The sequence below is a fragment of the Oncorhynchus keta genome, chromosome 26, assembly GCF_023373465.1.
Source record: "Oncorhynchus keta strain PuntledgeMale-10-30-2019 chromosome 26, Oket_V2, whole genome shotgun sequence".
Taxonomy (NCBI): Eukaryota; Metazoa; Chordata; class Actinopteri; order Salmoniformes; family Salmonidae; genus Oncorhynchus; species Oncorhynchus keta.
Genome location: NC_068446.1, coordinates 10,222,290 through 10,242,102, shown reverse-complemented (window position 1 = coordinate 10,242,102; position 19,813 = coordinate 10,222,290). Strand labels below are relative to the sequence as shown.

The 19,813-nt window shown below is 45.2% G+C and overlaps 1 protein-coding gene across 1 annotated transcript in view; it reads left to right on the top strand.

The window, feature by feature from the left end:
* Positions 1-18,812, top strand: part of LOC118358637 (rho guanine nucleotide exchange factor 18-like) — a 42,306-nt gene extending 23,494 nt beyond the window's left edge. The window contains exons 10-16 of the mRNA XM_052481157.1: positions 2,694-2,761; positions 2,968-3,153; positions 5,198-5,338; positions 5,691-5,800; positions 8,851-9,036; positions 9,265-9,472; positions 18,433-18,812. Coding sequence (XP_052337117.1) covers positions 2,694-2,761; positions 2,968-3,153; positions 5,198-5,338; positions 5,691-5,800; positions 8,851-9,036; positions 9,265-9,472; positions 18,433-18,437 — 904 coding nt within the window. The 3' untranslated portion in view covers positions 18,438-18,812. The remainder of the gene's footprint in view (positions 1-2,693; positions 2,762-2,967; positions 3,154-5,197; positions 5,339-5,690; positions 5,801-8,850; positions 9,037-9,264; positions 9,473-18,432) is intronic.
* The last annotated feature ends 1,001 nt before the right edge of the window (positions 18,813-19,813 follow it).

The window sequence follows — 19,813 nt, the reverse complement described above, 5'->3', positions numbered from 1 at the left end:
TCCGACACATTGGTGTGGCTGGCTTCCGGGTTGGATGCGCGCTGTGTGAAGAAGCAGTGCGGCTTGGTTGGGTTGTGTTTCGGAGGATGCGTGACTTTCGACCTTCGTCTCTCCCGAGCCCGTACGGGAGTTGTAGAGATGAGACAAGATAGTAGCTACTAATTGGATACCATGAAATTGGGGAGAAAAAGGGGGTACATATATATTTTTTAAATTCAATGACCCCACCATTCGAACCGTTCGAATTTGACACCAGGGTCTGCCGTCTGCCCAGCACAGTTTAAACAGGGATTCAGATGGTTAAGAGCACACTTCTCCGGCGTGTCAGTGGCCATTGACATCAGGATCATATCAAATTTTGTCACTTGCACCGAATAAAACAGCTTTAGACCTTACCAACAATGCAGCTCCATTGTCTTGCTTATGTTAAGGGAGAGATTGTTGTCCTGAAACCACACTGCCAGGTATCTGACCTCCTCGCAAAAGGCTATCTCATCATTGTCGGTAATCAGGCCTACCACTGTTGTGTCGTCAGGAAACTTAATGATGGTGTTGGAGTAGTGCTTGGCTACGCAGTCGTGGGTAAACAGGGAGTACAGGATGGGACTAAGCACACACCATTGAGGGGTGTGCAGAGGGCGGTGTTTAGTCTCAGGGTCCTTAGCTTAGTGATGAGATTTGTGGGCACTATGGCGTTGAATACTGAGCTGTAGTCAATGAACAGAATTCTCCCATAGGTGTTCCTTTTGTCCAGGTGGGAAAAAGCAGTGTGGAGTGATATTCAGATTGTGTCATCTGTGTATCTGTTGGGGTGGTATGCAAATTGGAGTGGGTCTTGGGTTTCCGGGATTATGGTGTTGATGTGAGCCATGACCAGCCTTTCAAAGCACTTCATGGTTAACGATATGAGTGCTATGGGGCGGTAGTCATTTAGGCAGGTCCCCTTCGCTTTCTTGGGCACAGGGATGGTGGTCTGCTTGAAACATGTACAGTTGAAGACGGAAATTTACATACACTTAGGTTGGAGTCATTAAAACTCGTTTTTCAACCACTCCACAAATTTCTTGTTAACAAACTATAGTTTTGGCAAGTCGGTGAGGACATCTACTTTGTGCATGACACAAGTCATTTTTCCAACAATTGTTTAAAGACAGATTATTTCACAACTCCAGTGGGTCAGAAGTTACATACACTAAGTTGACTGTGCCTTTAAACAGCTTGGAAAATTCCAGAAAATTATGTCATGGCTTTAGAAGCTTCTGATAGTCTAATTGGCATAATTCGAGTCAATTGGAGGTGTACCTGTGGATGTATTTCAAGGCCTACCTTCAAACTCTGTCCCTCTTTGCTTGACATCATGGGAAAATCTAAATACATGAGCCAAAACCTCAGAATTTAGTTTTTAGACCTCCACAAGTTTGTTTCATCCTTGGGAGCAATTTTAAAATGCATGAAGGTACCACATTCATCTGTACAAACAATAGTATGCAAGTATAAACACCATGGGACCACGCAGCCGTCATACTGCTCAGGAAGGAGACTCGTTCTGTCTCCTAGAGATTAACGTTCTTTGGTGCGAAAAGTGCAAATCAATCCTGGAACAACAGCAAAGGACCTTGTGAAGATGCTGGAGGAAACGGGTACAAAAGTATCTATATCCACAGTAAAACGAGTCCTATGGCGACATAACCTGAAAGGCTGCTCATCAAGGAAGAAGCCACTGCTCCAAATCTGCCATAAGATAGCCAGACTACGGTTTGCAACTGCACATGGGGACAAAGATCATACTTTTTGGAGAAATGTCCTCTGGTCTGATGAAACAAAAATAGAACTGTTTGGAGGAAAAAGGGGGAGGCGTGCTAGCCGAAGAACACCATCCCAACCGTGAAGCACGGGGGTGGCAACATCATGTTGTGGGTGTGCTTTGCTGCATGAGGGACTGGTGCACTTCACAAAATAGATGGCATCATGAGGTACAAAAATTATGTGGATATATTGAAGCAACATCTCAAGACATCAGTCAGGAAGTTAAATCTTGATCGCAAATTGGTCTTCCAAATGAACAATGACCCCAAGCATATACTTCCAAAGTTGTGGCAAAAATGCTTAAGGACAACAAAGTCAAGGTATTGGAGTGGCCATCACAAAGACCTGACCTCAATCCAAAAGAGGACTTTTTACTAGGATTAAATGTCAGGAATTGTGAAAAACTGAGGTTAAATGTATTTGGGTTCTGAATTCAACTGTAAATGCCTTTGAATGTTGTATGGTAGTAGGTGCCAGGCACACCGGTTTGTGTCAAGAACTGCAACGCTGCTGGGTTTTTCACACTCAACATTTTCCAGTGAGTATCAAGAAGGGTCCCCCACCCAAAGGACATCCAGCTAACTTGACACAACTGTGGGAGGCATTGGAGTCACCATGGGCCATCATCCATGTGGAACACTTTCAGCACTTTGTAGTCCATGCCTCAACGATTTGAGGCTGTTCTGGCTGTTCTGTGGGCAAAGGGGTACTCAATATCAGAAAGGTGTTCCTAATGTTTTTTACTCTCAGTATGGGTCTGTGTCTTGCTCTCTTTTTCATTCTCTCTCGCTCCCTCTTGCTGTCACTCTTACTCGCTCTTTCTTTTGCTAACTCTCCTTTCCTCTTTCTATTCTCCTTCGCTCTCCTCTCTCTTCTCTCTCTCTTAGTTGTCGACACACAGAGAGGCTCTTCAGTGAGGAGGAGGCTCGAGCCGCCAAATTCAAAGAGTTCCAAGGTAACTAACGACGGACCGACAGACAGACAGTCAGATAGACCACCTATCTTTGTAAAGTAGTGTAATGTCGATGCTAGGCCATAAGGGTTTGCTCATGCACCAGTCAACAACATTCACATTTGCTCCATTTTTCTCTTGTGTTCCATTTATTTAGGAGAATTTGATTATTGAGAACTCTATTCTTCTGTCCCTCTCTCCTCTCCCAGATAGTCTGAGCCAGAAGGATGGCCAGATCGTGGCAGGTCTGACAGAGAAGCTGCAGCTGTTTGCAGACATGGCAGAGTCCGTGGCTGGTCTTGAGAATATCGCCTCACGCTCCCATCTGCTGCTGCGTGGTGACGCCTCAGACCTCCACCAGGGGGAGACGCTGCTCAAGGGAGCCATCACTGAAGGTACAACAGACACAACACGTGCAGTACAGAATACAATACACTGGCTTTTTTTGTTATAGTGTATAGGTTTTTGATCCAACACAAGACAACAAATTATTAATGTAATTCCCAAATCATTCAGACTGATTAGATTAGTTTGTGTTACGTACAAACACCCAACCAGTGGCGATTTTAGCATGTAAAACTTGGTGGGGCAAACCAAAAAAAAGAAACTTTTGAGATGCATGCCTGCAAACCCATTACAAAACACAACACTAAACAATACATTAATTGCACTTTAACGGTGACAAAGGGTGGCCACACACTGTTAGGACCTAAATAAAGGTGTCCCAACACCTTACCACTGCTACACCTGGCTATCAGCGGAGCCTTGACTGGCAGCAAAGAGTTAATTCAGCCTCATTTACTGCCTTTAAAAAAACTGCTGATATGGCTGACTTGCTTAAAGAAATGTGGTTTCTACTGACAATTAAGAGGGTACAAACTATGGCTTAAGTGTACGACGAGAGGATAAGAGGCAATCCGTTATTTCGATTAAGACATTAATGAGCGAGCTAGGACAGATGTAGTCAATATAACTATTTGTTCAGCACTTTTAAAATGGACAGCGACAGACTTCGAGAACTTGGGCCGTTCTTACATTATTCTTCCTGTACACCAAGCCAGAACCGTATGATAAATAAAGGGGGCATATAAGCAGACAATGAAAGCTCTTACAATATTCAATGATTACATTTCTCTAAAACAGGCTATAGGCTACATGTGCACCACCAAGTCAAAACAGTATGTGAAATTAGGAGGGGAAACGGGACCAAATTATTAGGGTGAGACACATGGGCTACTAACAGCTTACTACACAACATACACTTAGTATTACTTTCTTAGCTACAGTATACATATGTCCCTGGCATATTACATAATTTATGCAGCAGCATACAAGACATTTTTGGACTCAGGAAGGTCCTACGTGGGCAAATTTTGTCCTCAAACTTTGTTATCAAAGTCTGCCATTCTCTGGATTTATGGTGCTTTCAAGACAACTGGGGACTCTGGAAAAAAACAAGGTTGAATTGTGAATGACGTCAGTGATCTTCAGGTCGGAGCGCTAGAAAGAGGCCCTAGTTCCTGATTTGCAATTCCAAGTTGGATGACCGTTCAAAACGTATTTTCCCAGTTCCCATCAGATTTTCCAGTTCTGAGTTTCCAGTTGTTTTGAGCCCGTCATAAATCATGCTGGATTGACACCATGGCCAATGTTGAATGTCCCTATAAGCTTGGAAAAGAGAACACACACCCACTCCACTGAATAGCAGGCTAGTGAATGCTTTGCAATGCTTGCAGTTAGCCACCGATACGTTTTATCTATAATTTCTCTTCATTATTTCTCTTCATATGACAAGGATTAAAAAGTATTTGCCAGTAGATTGTCGACCTGATTCATGATGACTGCTAGCTTGCTAGCTAAGATTTTGAAATATGCTGTTGACATGATCAGTCCAATCAAAGCTGCTGTAAATATAATGTGATTCGACATCATTTTATGTGTGGCCAATGACCTTGAGCCTTCATGTTTGGGCACTTCTAATGTAACTCTATGGCAGCACCCAAGGTGCTTGAATTTTCGAGCTCTACCCTTAGATTTGTCGGTGACGTAGTGTCCCCATGAGTGACAGAACACTGAGCCAATCATAGCGCAACTAGAGGACATTACCAACCCCTACGCTCCGTATTTTCCACTGGCTTGCCCCATCACCACAGAAAGCACTGAGCTAGGCTGAAACACCTGCATTTTGAAGCATTTGTGCAGCTTTATTAACCCCCCTCCCCAAAAAAAGTATGTTGTTTGCAAACTGATATGTGACACGTATTAATGCCAAAATAACATGCAAAACAGGCCCCCAACAAAAACAAAAATATGGATTGCAACTGTACCCAACTGTAAAAAATAGTAGGGTTAGCTCCGTCCTCACTACTCTTGTTCTTTCTTAAAACATTATTATTAATATTTCTTTCTACCTGCCTCCATCTCGCTCACGCTCTCCAGTGGAGAACCTTCAGAACCTGTTGTTGTCTGGTGTGACAGAGCTAGCGCCATGTCCAGAGGAGGCGTTAGGGTCCGGGGCTATGCCCAGGAGAGCAGACACCTTCGAGGGCTACGACAGCAGCCCCACCATCCTCAACAAGAGTAAGTCCCCTCCACCTGCCTGCCCTGGTCTACATGTGCTCTATCACCATTGTATTCCCATTAGGGCTGATGCAATACCAGAAAACATTGTGTGCTATAGCTTAAATGTGACTTGGGATGTCATCATTAGGATGTTTGTTTCCATCACTAGGGCTGTTTTCTTAAAGAAGTTAAGTCAGCTTTGTGTTTCGTTTCCTATCCACGATACTAACGAGTATTGCAATACTGGTATCGTCCCAGCCCTAATTCCCTGTGTGTGTGTGTGTGTGTGTGTGTGTGTGTGTGTGTGTGTGTGTGTGTGTGTGTGTGTGTGTGTGTGTGTGTGTGTGTGTGTGTGTGTGTGTGTTAGAAGGCAGTGTGAAGAAGAAAAACTACAGTGGAGGGGACAAGGCCAGAAACAGGAGCCAGAGAGCCTGCTCTGACACCCAGCTTAAGGAGATTCAGGCCCTGGAGCAGCCACCGGTTGGTCACACACACTCACTCACGTTAACAAACACAGAGAAATTGGATGAGAAAATGTCTTGAAAGGACAGACTGAGCCACAACTTAAGTTCCAGGGTGACCAGGGCAACACACTCCCTGTCCCCACAACAAGGCCAGCAGTGTAGCTTATGTTGAGTAAACAGTGATAAGAGCATCACACCAGGTCGTTCAGAAATGTTTTTCAGGGCTACTCAACCTGAACTGTTAGTTAGGTAGCGAACTGTACCAGTATTTCCAGTTAAATAGATTAGATGACCCATTATTCCAAATGGGGACAGAACAAAAGCTTCTTTACGCTATCATTACTTAGTAATGAAGGAGTAATCCATCCACCTGACATGTGTGGCATATCAAGAAGCTGATTAAACAGCATGATCATTACACAGGTGCACCTTGTGCTGGGGACAATAAAATACCACTCTAAAATGTGCAGTTTGGTCACACAACACAATGCCACAGATGTCTCAAGTTTTGGGGGAGCATGCAATTGGCATACTGACTTCAGGAATGTCCAGCAGAGCTGTTGCCAGTAAATTAAATGTTAATTTATCACCATAAGCTGCATCCAATGTCATTTTAGAGAATTTAGCAGTAAGTCCAACCAGCCTCACAACCGCAGACCACGTGTAACCACCTTAGCCCAGGATCTCCACATCCGGCTGTCGGATCAGCCACCCGGACAACTGATGAAACTGTGGGTTTGCACAACCAAATAATTTCTGCACAAACTCAATCGGACTGCGGCCTTCTACACTAACCAATGCGAGACGCCAGACCCCGTCTGTCTGCATGTCAATGAAAATGATAAAATGACATCATATGGAGACTGGTAGACTAGTCTTTTGATTGCTTATGGTCCGTGACCACAAGCCTCATGCTTTCCAGAAGTTGACCCACGTATCTCCTCCTCTCCACCAGTCTCCCCAATCCGCAATTAGACGGCTCAAACACAAGAGGTATGTGGCAGGGTCTACAGTCAATCACGGATTACAAAAAGAAAACCAGCCCCGTCACGGACCAGGATGTCTTGCTCCCAGGCAGACTAAATAACTTTTTTTGCCCGCTTTGAGGACAATACAGTGCCACTGACACGGCCCGCAACCAAAACATGCGGACTCTCCTTCACTGCAGCCGACGTGAGTAAAACATTTAAACGTGTTAACCCTCGCAAGGCTGCAGGCCCAGACGGCATCCCCAGCCGCGCCCTCAGAGCATGCACAGACCAGCTGGCTGGTGTGTTTACGGACATATTCAATCAATACTTATCCCAGTCTACTGTTCCCACATGCTTCAAGAGGGCCACCATTGTTCCTGTTCCCAAGAAAGCTAAGGTAACTGAGCTAAACGACTACCGCCCCGGAGCACTCACTTCCGTCATCATGAAGTGCTTTGAGAGACTAGTCAAGGACCATATCACCTCCACCCTACCTGACACCCTAGACCCACTCCAATTTGCTTACCGCCCAAATAGGTCCACAGACGATGCAATCTCAACCACACTGCACACTGCCCTAACCCACCTGGACAAGAGGAATACCTATGTGAGAATGCTGTTCATCGACTACAGCTCAGCATTTAACGCCATAGTACCCTCCAAACTCGTCATCAAGCTCGCGACCCTGGGTCTCGACCCCGCCCTGTGCAACTGGGTACTGGACTTCCTGACGGGCCGCCCCCAGGTGGTGAGGGTAGGTAACAACATCTCCACCCCGCTGATCCTCAACACTGTGGCCCCACAAGGGTGCGTTCTGAACCCTCTCCTGTACTCCCTGTTCACCCACGACTGCGTGGCCATGCACGCCTCCAACTCAATCATCAAGTTTGCGGACGACACTACAGTGGTAGGCTTGATTACCAACAACGACGAGACGGCCTACAGGGAGGAGGTGAGGGCCCTCAGAGTGTGGTGTCAGGAAAATAACCTCACACTCAACGTCAACAAAACTAAGGAGATGATTGTGGACTTCAGGAAACAGCAGAGGGAGCACCCCCCTATCCACATCGATGGGACAGTAGTGGAGAGGGTAGTAAGTTTTATGTTCCTCGGCGTACACATCACAGACAAACTGAATTGGTCCACTCACACAGACAGCATCGTGAAGAAGGCGCAGCAGCACCTCTTCAACCTCAGGAGGCTGAAGAAATTCGGCTTGTCGCCAAAAGCACTCACAAACTTCTACAGATGCACAATCGAGAGCATCCTGTCGGGCTGTATCACCGCCTGGTACGGCAACTGTTCCGCCCTCAACCGTAAGGCTCCCCAGAGGATAGTGAGGTCTGCACAACGCATCACTGGGGGCAAACTACCTGCCCTCCAGGACACCTACACCACCTGATGTCACAGGAAGGCCATAAAGATCATCAAGGACAACAACCACCCGAGCCACTGCCTGTTCACCCCGCTATCATCCAGAAGGCGAGGTCAGTACAGGTGCATCAAAGCTGGGACCGAGAGACTGAAAAACAGCTTTTATCTCAAGGCCATCAGACTGTTAAACAGCCACCACTAACATTGAGTGTCTGCTGCCAACACACTGACTCAACTCCAGCCACTTTAATAATGGGAATTGATGGAAATTGGAAATCACTAGCCACTTCAAACAATGCTACTTAATACAATGTTTACATACCCTACATTATTCATCTCATATGTATATACTGTACTCTATATCATCTACTGCATCTTTATGTAATACATGTATCACTAGCCACTTTAAACTATGCCACTTTGTTTGAATACCCTACATTACTCATCTCATATGTAAATACTGTACTCAATACCATCTACTGCATCTTGCCTATGCCCGTTCTGTACCATCACTCATTCATATATCTTTATGTACATATTCTTTATCCCTTTACATTTGTGTGTATAAGGTAGTAGTTTTGGAATTGTTAGGCTAGATTACTCGTTGGTTATTACTGCATTGTCGGAACGAGAAGCACAAGCATTTCGCTACACTCGCATTAACATCTGCTAACCATGTGTATGTGACAAATACATTTGATTTGATTTTGATTTGATTTAGGCCATCATCACCCAGCAAGACCGCCACATCAAGCTGCAGCGCAGCTCCCTCACTGAGCGTGCCTCCTTCCCTGGCTGTCACCGTGGCAATGTGCTCCTGGAGCAGGAGAAACAGAGGATGCTGGCCCTGCAAAGGGAGGAGCTGGCCAGCTTCTACAAGTTGCAATTACTGCACCGACAGGAGCAGGTGGGACACAGTCAAAATTAGATTTATGGTCGCCCTCCAGTTTGTCTCCATTACAATTGCACTATGTAGATCATTAAATCTCATAATACTAGTAAAAGGGAACCACATTAATACGATCATGATAATTCCCGCCAAAACAAGACGACCTCAAACTCACCCTGTGACTTTTACTTAATGCAGTATTATTCCAGTCTGCATTCAGTCAAGTTGAATCTTGTTTCTACCCAGGCTCGTTGGGAGAGCGAGCGGGAGCGCCACCGGTTGCAGGCAGAGGCTGCAGAGGACAGTCTGAGGCAGAGAGAGGAGGAGTGCAGGAGGCTGGAGGAGAAGAGAGAGGAGCTGGAGAGACAGAGGGAGATGTACCAACAGGATCTGGAGAGACTGAGGGAGTTGACCCTCAATGTGAAGAAGGAACGCCTGGCGCAAGACAATCGAGGTGGGTGGCGATGTTTTTATTTTACCTGGCAAGTCAGTTAAGAATACTTATTTACAATGCCAGCCTACCGGAGAACAGTGGGGCAGAACGACAGATTTTTACCTTGTCAGCTTGGGGATTCGATCCAGCAACCTTTTGGCCCAACACTCTAACCACTAGACTTCCTGCCGCCCCGAACGCATACACACAATCCCACGTATACACACACGCAATCCCACGTATACACACACGCAATCACACGCATACACACACTTATACCCTAGATCCATGTGAATCGCTGTGCTATCCATACCTGCACATGGCTTACATGGCCCAACCCTACAACTCAATGGTGGTTCCCAATGAAAGCTTTTGGAGTTGTCTGGTGACCTACCAAGTGAACAAAACCAAATTCACCAAGCTATAACCTAAAAAGAGTGGTTGGCCCTGATCTGCCATTTTGGAAGTTCACACTTCCCTATACTCTCTTGGGGGCTACAAAGAATCAGAATTACCGTAAGTCGAATTGTGTCATCGTCCGTAAATGTTCGTTTTAAAGGAAGTTTGCTGCAATTCAACACATTTTGCCATGGGGTGGATCGAAGATTTAGCGATTTCATAACTAATTTCATGCAATTCTACTCATTTTTCTCTGGGGCGGAGAGAATAATTAGCAGTTTTACTGGTCATTTCCTGCAATTCTACACATTTTGCCATAGGGCGTATAATTGTTTTCCAGTTTCTAATATGATATCAGAGTGAGAGTGACTAACAAAGTCAATGGGGCCCCCCTTGCAGTAATCATTCGACCATGATTACTGCAAGTTTAGATAGCAGCATACCACCCTGCATCCCAGTGCTGGCTTGCCTTTGAAGCTAAGCAGGATTGGTCCTGGTCGGTCCCTGGATGGGAGACCAGATGCTGCTGGAAGTGGTGATGGAGGGCCTGTAGGAGGTGTTCTTTTCTCTGGTCCAAAAAATATCCCAATGCCCCAGGGCAGTGATTGGGGACATTGCCCTGTGTAGGGTGCCTTCTTTCGGTTTGGGATGTTGAACGGGTGTCCTGACTCTCTGTAGTCACTAAAGATCCCATGACACTTATCATAAGAGTAGGGGTGTTAACCCCTGTGTCTTACCTGGTAAAATGAGGGATAAATCAAAAATAACTTAACAATCTTAAACATTTTTGCTGACGTGGGCTGTCAGTGACTGACATAACACGAGGCAAACTGCTGATGCACAACCAAATTTTGAAATTGCACCTTGTGTATTCTGCTATTCTAACTCAGCAGTAAGTTGAGACCCCAACTGAGTTCCTGATATAGACCATGCATAGGTTATATGTATGGTCCAATATGTTAAAATAACATAATTTTTTACCGATATGTTATTGGATTCATTTCTGGAGGTGGAAATTATATGTCAGCATAATTTTATTTTCATACAATTTGGAGTAGAATGTCCTTTCAAAAAGTCCATCTACATAGAAATTATCCTGGCGAGGACCCCGGAACACCTAAGCAAGAGGACTGGAATTGGTCAAACTCGCAGTTTAATACATGTACAAAATTATCCTCTGGCCTCCCGAGTGGTGCAGTGGTCTAAGGCACTGCATCACAGTGCTAGCTGTGTCACTAGAGATTCTGGGTTTGAGTCCAGGCTTTGTCGAAGCCGGCCACGGCTGGGAGACCCATGGGGCGGCGCACAATTGGCCCAGCGTCGTCTGGGTTAGAGGAGGGTTTGACCGGCAGGGATGTCCTTCTCCCATTGTGCACTAGCGACTCCTGTGGCGGGCCGGGTGCAGTGCACGGTTTTTCTTCCGACACATTGGTGCCGCTGGCTTCCGGGTTAAGTGGGCATTATGTCTTGGTTGGGTTGTGTTTTGGAGGACACATGGCTCTCGACCTTCGCCTCTCCCGAGTCCGTACGGGATTTGCAGCAATGTGACAAGACTGTAACTACCAATTACGAAATTGGGGAGAAAACAGGGTACATTTTATATCATTTTATATTAAAACATAATAACAATGATCCTTTTCCTAAAAAGCATACTTTTTTACATGAAAGGAGAGGTTAACTTGGCCCCGCAGACAATCGATCTGAGATCAACTTAAATTTCAGTCATGGTATTTTTTTGTTGTTGCTGTAACCCCTGCCTCTCTCTCTACCCTCCCTGGCCTTTCTCCCTAACCCCCCTTGTACTCCCTAACCTCCTTCACCTTCCTGGCATCAGCTAAATATTATATGAAAAATCATCGGCCCTGAGCTAGAGGCTCTAAACAACGTGTTACTGTGCAGGAAAAAGGACTTGGGTCTGTCTGCCCCCCAGACACACACACCCATGCCACCTCCCTGAGCCTGTTTCCTGATAGGCAGTGTGATAACAATAGCAGCAGCCCAGCTGAGGGGAAACACACACACACACCCTGATATCTCAGTACAGTTCTACCCAGTCACCCAGGAAGCCACCCACACAGGCAAAGCAGTCTTTCTCTCTCCTTCCTTTTCTCTCTCCTTCTCAATTTCTCTTTTACTGTTAAGCACAATGCGTTGTATTGTGTGTGAGTTTCAGGGAAGAGGACACTTAAGGAAGTTGTGCTGTAATTTCAGCTATAGTGTTAGTCGATATGTCTGTGTGAAAGCTATCATACCCAAGACTGGGTTCAATGGTTATATAGTGTTGCTCTCTGTTCAGCAACAAGGTATGTTTTTAGATAGTCTTCAGAGGTTGCTTCAACTGAGTTGCCTACATAAATACTTGATGAATTAACCGCACACATACAATGACCCAGTCAATACTGATTGAGGTTGTCTCTGTCTGAGGTCATCAGTGCCACTTTGCTGTCTGCCACTCCTTATTGGTCAACAGACGTGTGTCCATTTTCTAATTGACCTATAGAGGCGTGTCTGTCTTTTTTGACTGAACACTTGTCTCCCAAACAAGAAAATGCTCATCCGGAAGCAGCGCTCCTAGTGGCCGTGGACTTTAATGCAGGCAAACTTAAATATCTTTTACCTCCTTTCTACCAGCATGTCACATCCAGAGGAAAAAAACTCTACACCACCTTTACACCACACACAGAGACGCGTACAAAGCTCTCCCTCGCAATCCAGTTGGATAGTTTGACCATAATTCTATCCTCCTGATTCTTGCTTACAAGCAAAAACTAAAGCAGTAAGTACCAGTGACTTGCTCAATACGGAAGTGGTCAGTTGACATGGATGCTACGCTACAGGACGGTTTTGCCAGCACAGACTGAAATATATTTCAGGATTCATACAATGGCATTGAGGAGTATACCACCTCAGTCACCGGCTTCATCAATAAGGGCATCGATGTCGTTGTCCCCACAGTGACCGTACATATCCCAACCAGAAGCCATGGATTGCAACATCCGCTCTGAGCTAAAGGTTAGAGCTGCCGTTTCGAAGAGTGGGACACTAATCTGGACGCTTATAAGAAATCCCGCTATGCCCTCAGACAAACAATCAACCATCAGGCAAAGCGTCAATACAGGGCTAAGATTGAGTCCTACCACACCGGCTCTGACACTCATCGGATGTGGCTGGGCTTGCAAACTATTACGGACTACAAAGAGGAAACCCAGCCGCGAGCTGCCAAGTGACGTGAGCCTAACAGATGGGCTAAATGCCTTTTATGCTCGCTTCGAGGAAAGCAACACTGAAGCATGCATGAGAGCACCAGCTGTTCAGGACGACTTTGTGATCACGCTCTCCATATCTGATGTGAGCAAGACCTTTAAACATGTCAACATTCACAAGGCCGCGGGGCCAGACAGATTACCAGGACCTGTACTCAAAGAGCATGTCCTTTCTCATCGACCTGGACCGGGTATCTTGGAAGGATATTGACCTCATCCCGTCAGTAGAGGATGCCTGGTTATTCTTTAAAAGTGCCTTCCTCACAATCTTAAATAAGCATGCCCCATTCAAAAAATGTAGAACCAGGAATAGATATAGACATTGGTTCACTCCAGGCCTGACTGCCCTTGACCAGCAGAGAGCAAACATCCCGTAGCGTACTGCATTAGCATCGAATAGCCCCCTTGAAATGCATTTTTTCAGGGAAGTTAGGAACCAATATACACAGGCAGTTAGGAAAGCTAAGGCTAGCATTTTCATCCAGAAATTTGCATCTTGTAGCACAAACTCAAAAAAGTTCTGGGACACTGTAAAGTCCAAGGAGAATAAGAGCACCTTCTCCCAGATGCCCACTGCACTGAGGCTAGGAAACACTGTCACTACCAATCAATCCACCATAATTGAGAATTTTCTACGGCTGGCCATGCTTTCCACCTGGCTACCCCTACCCCGGTCAACTGCCCTGCACCCCCCACAGCAACTCGCCCAAGCCTCCCCCATTTCTCCTTCACCCAAATCCAGATAGCTGATGTTCTGAAAGAGCTGCAAAATCTGGACCCTACAAATCAGCCGGGACAGACAATCTGGACCCTCTCTTTCTAAAATGATCTGCCGAAATTGTTGCAACCCCTATTACTAGCCTGTTCAACCTCTCTTTCATATCATCTGAGAATCCTAAAGATTGAAAAGCTGTCGCGATCATCTCCCTCTTCAAAGGGGGAGACACTCTAGACCCAAACTGCTACAGAACTATATCTATCCTACTCTGCCTATCTAAGGTCTTCGAAAGCCAAGTTAACAAACAGATTACTGACCATTTCAAATCTCACCGTACCTTCTCCGCTATGCAATCTGGTTTCAAAGCTGGTCATGGGTACACCTCAGCCACGCTCAAGGTCCTAAACAATATCATAACTGCCATCGATAAGAGACATCACTGTGCATCCGTCTTCATCGTCCTGGCCAAGGCTTTAAACTCTGTCAATCACCACATTCTTATCGGCAGACTTAACAGCTTTGGTTTCTCAAATGACTGCCTCGCCTGATTCACCAACTACTTCTCTGATAGAGTTCAGTGTGTCAAATCGGAGGGCCTGTTGTCCGGACCTCTGGCAGTCTCTATGGGGGTGCCACAGGGTTCAATTCTTGGGCCAACTCTCTTCTCTGTATACATCAATGATGTCGGTCTTGCTGCTGGTGATTCTCTGATCCACCTCTACACAGATGACACCATTCTGTATACTTCTGTCCCTTCCTTGGACACTGTGTTAACTAACCTCCAGACGAGCTTAAATGCCATAGAACTCTCCTTCCGTGACCTCCAACTGCTCTTATATGCAAGTAAAACTAAATGCATGCTCTTCAACCGATCGCTGCCCGCCCATCCAGCATCACTACTCTGGATGGTTCTGACTTAGAATATGTGGACAACTACAAATACCTAGGTGTCTGGTTAGACTGTAAATTCTCCTTCCAGACACACATTAAGCATCTCCAATCCAAAATGAAATCTAGAATTGGCTTCCTATTTCGCAACAAAGCATCCTTCACTCATGCTGCCAAACATACCATCGTAAAACTGACCATCCTACTGATCCTCGACTTCGGCGATGTCATTTACAAAATAGCCTCCAACACTATTCAACCAATTGGAATGCGGTCTATCACAGTGCCATCCGTTTTGTCACCAAAGCCCCATATACTACCCACCATTGCGACCTGTACGCTCTCGTTGGCTGGCCCTCGCTTCATACTAGTCTCCAAACCCACTGGCTCCAGGTCATCTACAAGTCTTTGCTAGGTAAAGCCCCACCTTATCTCAGCACACTGGTCACCATAGCAGCACCCACCCGTAGCACGCGCTCCAGCAGGTATATCTCACTGGTCAACCCCAAAGCCAAATCCTCATTTGATCGCCTTTCCTTTCTGTTCTCTGCTGCCAATGACTGGAACGAACTGCAAAAATCACTGAAGCTGGAGACTCTTTTCTCCCTCACTAGCTTTAAGCACCAGCTGTCAGAACAGCTCACAGATCACTGCACCTGTACATAGCTGATCTGTAAATAGCCCATCCACCTATCTCATCCCCTTAATGTATTTATTTATTTATCTTGCTCCTTTGCACCCCAGTATCTCTACTTGCACATTCATCTTCTGCACATCAATCACTCCAGTGTTTAATTGGTATATTGTAATTACTTTGCCATCATGGCCTATTTATTGCCTTTACCTCCCTTATCCTACCTTATTTGCACACACTGTATATAGACTTTTTCTACTGTATTATTGACTGTATGTTTGTTTATTCCATGTGTAACTCTGTGTTGTTGTATGTGTCGAACTGCTTTGCTTTATCTTGGCCAATGTGTCAATGAGAACTTGTTCTCAACTAGCCTACCTGGTTAAATAAAGGTGAAATAAAAATGTGCAGACCAGCCGGCCGAGTCTGTAACACCTAATACCTATGTTTCAACCAGACCACCATAGTCCCTGTGCCAAAGAAAATGAAGGTAACCTGCCTAAATGACTACTTCCCCGTAGCACTCACGTCTGTAGCCATGAAGTGCTTTGAAAGGCTGGTCATGGCTCACATCAACACCATTATCCCAGAAACCCTAGACCCACTCCAATTTGCATAACGCCCCAACAGACAAACTCAATCGCACTCCACACTTCCCTTTCCCACCTGGACAAAAGGAACACTTATGTGAGAATGCTGTTCATTGACTACAACTCAGCGTTCAACACCATAGTGCCCACAAAGCTCATCATTAAGTTAAGGACCCTGGGACTAAACAACTCCCTTTGCAACTGGATCATGGAATTCCTGACGGGCCTCCCCTAGGTGGTAAGGGTAGGCAACAACTCATCTGCCACGCTAATCCTCAACACGGGGCCCCTCGGGGGTGTGTGCTCAGTCCCCTCCTGTACTCCCTGTTCACCCACGACTGCTTGTTCAAGCTCGAATCCAACACTAATCATTAAGTTTACTGACGACAATGGTGGTTGGCCTGATGAGTCAACTTGTTCTCAACCTGCCGTCAACCTGGTTAAATCCTCCTCTCTTCTCCAGACCATTTCCGGAGAAATCATCAAAATGCTACGTCCCTTCCGTCTTCAAGAGAGCGAGAGTCTGCACCCCTTCTGAAAAAAACCTACATCGACCTCCGATGTCAACAACTACAGACCAGTATCCCTTCTTTCTTTTCTCTCCAAAACTCTTGAACGTAGTCCTTGGCCAGCTCTCCCGCTATCTCTCTCTGAATGACCTTCTTGATCCAAACCAGAGGTTTCAAGACTAGTCATTCAAAGACTGCTCTTCTCTGTAACCTGCCTAAATGACTCTCTCTCCTCTGCTCTCAGACCATCGGCTGCCTTCGATACTGTGAGCCATGAAGTGCTTTCCAAGTTGGGCATCTGGTACCTGACAGGCTCACAGGTCATCTGTCTCCCTCACCATTACCTCCCACTGGTGAAGGGCTCTGTAGACCCTCTCCTATTCTCGCTATACACCAAGTCCCAACAGTCAAACTCACATGGTCTCTCCTATCATTGCTATGCAGACCACACAATTAATCTTTCCCTTTCCCCCTTCTGACCAGGTGGGAACACTCTGCATGTGAGAATATCAGTGTGGATGACGGATCACCACCTCAAGCTGAACTACAGACAGCTGCTCTTCCTCCCAGGACTGCCCACCATAGTGCCCACAAAGCTCATCATTAGAGCGTTAAGGACCCTGCGTGACTGGAAACACCTCCCTAACATTGCAACTGGATGCTCTCATGGAATGACCCTGCCTCACACAGGAACGGGCCTCCCCTTGTCAGGTGGTAACTCGCTGTTGGCTGGGCTCCTGCCTGTACCATTAAACCCTACAACTCATCTGCCACGCTAATCCTCAACACGGGCTCCTCCGCTCTCTCCACTGGCTTCCAGTGTGAAGCTCGCATCCGCTCAAGACCATGGTGCTTGCCTACGGAGCTGTGAGGGGGAACGGCACCTCAGTACCTCCAGGCTCTGATCAGGCCCTACACCCAAACAAGGGCACTGCGTTCATCCACCTCTGGCCTGCTCGCCTCCCTACCACTGAGGAAGTACAGTTCCCGCTAAGTTTACTGCTGCTCTGGCCCCCAATGGTGGTTGGCCTGATCACAGCGGAGTCAATCACCACATTCGGAGACACCTGAAACCCCACCTCTTTAAGGAATACCTCACCCCCCCTTTAAGATTTAGATGCACTATTGTAAAGTGACTGTTCCACTGGATGTCATAAGGTGAATATTTGACAGCCTAAAGCCTAAAGGGAGGATTTCAGAGAGACCTGGCAGTGTGGTGCCAGGACAACAACCTCTCACTCAAATTGAGCAAGACAAATGAGATGATCGTAGACTACAGGAAAAGGAGGGCTGAACACGCCACCGTTCACATCGAATGGGCTGTAGTGGAGCAGGTCGAAATTTTCAAATTCCTTGGTGTCACCAAAAACTATCATGGTCCAAACACACCAAGAAAGTCATGAAAAGGGCAGTACAACTCCCTTTCCCCATCAGGAGACTGAAAAGATTGGGTCCCCAGATCCTCAAAAAGTTGACTGGTTGCATCACTGCCTGGTATTGCAACTGCTAGGCATCTGACCGTAAGGCACTACAGAGGGTAGTGTGTAACAGCCCAGTACATCACTGGCGTCAAGATTCCTGCAATCCAGGACCTTAACACTAGGTGTGTCAGAGGAAGGCCTTGACTTGGTATCAGTACCCCCAGTATAAAGCCTCATTATTGTTATTTTAATGTTACTTTTTAAAGCATTTTTTACTTTAGTTTATTTTGTCATATTTTCTTAACTCTATTTTCTTTAAACTGCATTGCTGGTTAAGGGCTTGTATAAGTAGGCAGTAAGGTCTACATCAATTGTATTTGGCGCATGAGACAAATACGTTTTGATTTGATTTTAGTCTTCCTGGGGTTCGAACACGCAATTAAAATAACATTACAGACAGAATCATTTACAGTTTACATTGAAAGATGGAGACAAAAGGGATGCACATTTCTGTCAATTTTGCTGCCGACCCTCATTAATTGTTATTTTTTTCCCACAGAGTAAAATGACCTATAGAAAATAAAAGATGATGGCGCTTTCCATTCATTCCATGCACCACGGAGCTCCGCTGACTATGCCTGTTTAGGATCATCTTTGGCACTGCATTTGTGGCGCTGTCAATTCCAAGGTGATGAATCCCGGCCCAGGTTCGGCATTGCATTCGCTGATGTCGGCATTTTAAACGGCTTTGTGACCTGATAACCTATATTTAGAGGCTTTAATAGGGCCTACATTTCATTAAAGCTATAGTTTTGATGCATTTGATTTATCAACATAGAATTTTGTTGTATTGAGAGAGAATTTTCTTAGACGATTTGAATAAAATTGATCAGACATTTCGTAAATTCAAATGCACATTTTTACTCCTTTTTAGCACCCTGGCAGATTAACTTGACTAAATAAAATCATGTTTCCCCTGATAACCTACTCCTGTGTGAATTGCATGCATACGAGGAACAGATGTTTTCATTGAGAAGCAGCCAAATGTTAACCTTTTAATTTCATTTTCTAAATTAAAACATTTATTTAAATTTGATATTAAAGGCATTTTGAAATAAATATTATACCATTTTGCATATCCTATTCCTCAAAGATTTTTCATAAATATGGAAAAAAATGAATGGTTTTGTTTATTCTAATACTCTCAATAAGACAATGACTGAAACAACATTTGGCTACTATTATCCTACAATATACGCTAATTTTAACAATACTGTATTAACCTACATACAATATAGCCTCATTTTAATATACATTAATACCTGCATGTGTTTTCCGAGGGACTGTCATAATTTCTGCAGAGGAGAAACCTTTCAGATGACATGGCGGTGGTTGCTCATTTTAGGGTTGCCAAGACATACTTGATCTCTGTCATTATTTGCCAGTGGTTTTCTGGGAGCTCGAGAGTCCTGGTCTCATGCAGCTTGGTGACAGTCCGGTTGGACAGCACGTCTGTCACTGCCCACCACTGCTCCACCAACCTCTCAAACATGTCACAGACCGAGTTCCAGTGGTCTTACACGACTGGATCAAATGAAATCAAATGTATTTGTCACATACACGCGTTTAGCAGATGTTATTGCAGGTGTAACGAAATGCTTGTGTTTCTAGCTCCAACAGTGCAGTAATATCTAACAATTTCACAACAATACACACAAATCTAAAATAAAGGAATGGAATTAAGAATATATAAATATTTGGACGAGCAATGTATCTTAGTCATAAACTAAGTAGTGTCACAGGCCGGCTCATAGCCTGTGGCAAAAATGAGGGGACACGAACAGGTATAGGCCAATCAAAAGGTTATTTATTATAAACCAAAAACGATTAACTTTAAACAAAGAAAAAGGAATGAGGTGTGAAAGTATCATAATGTAGGG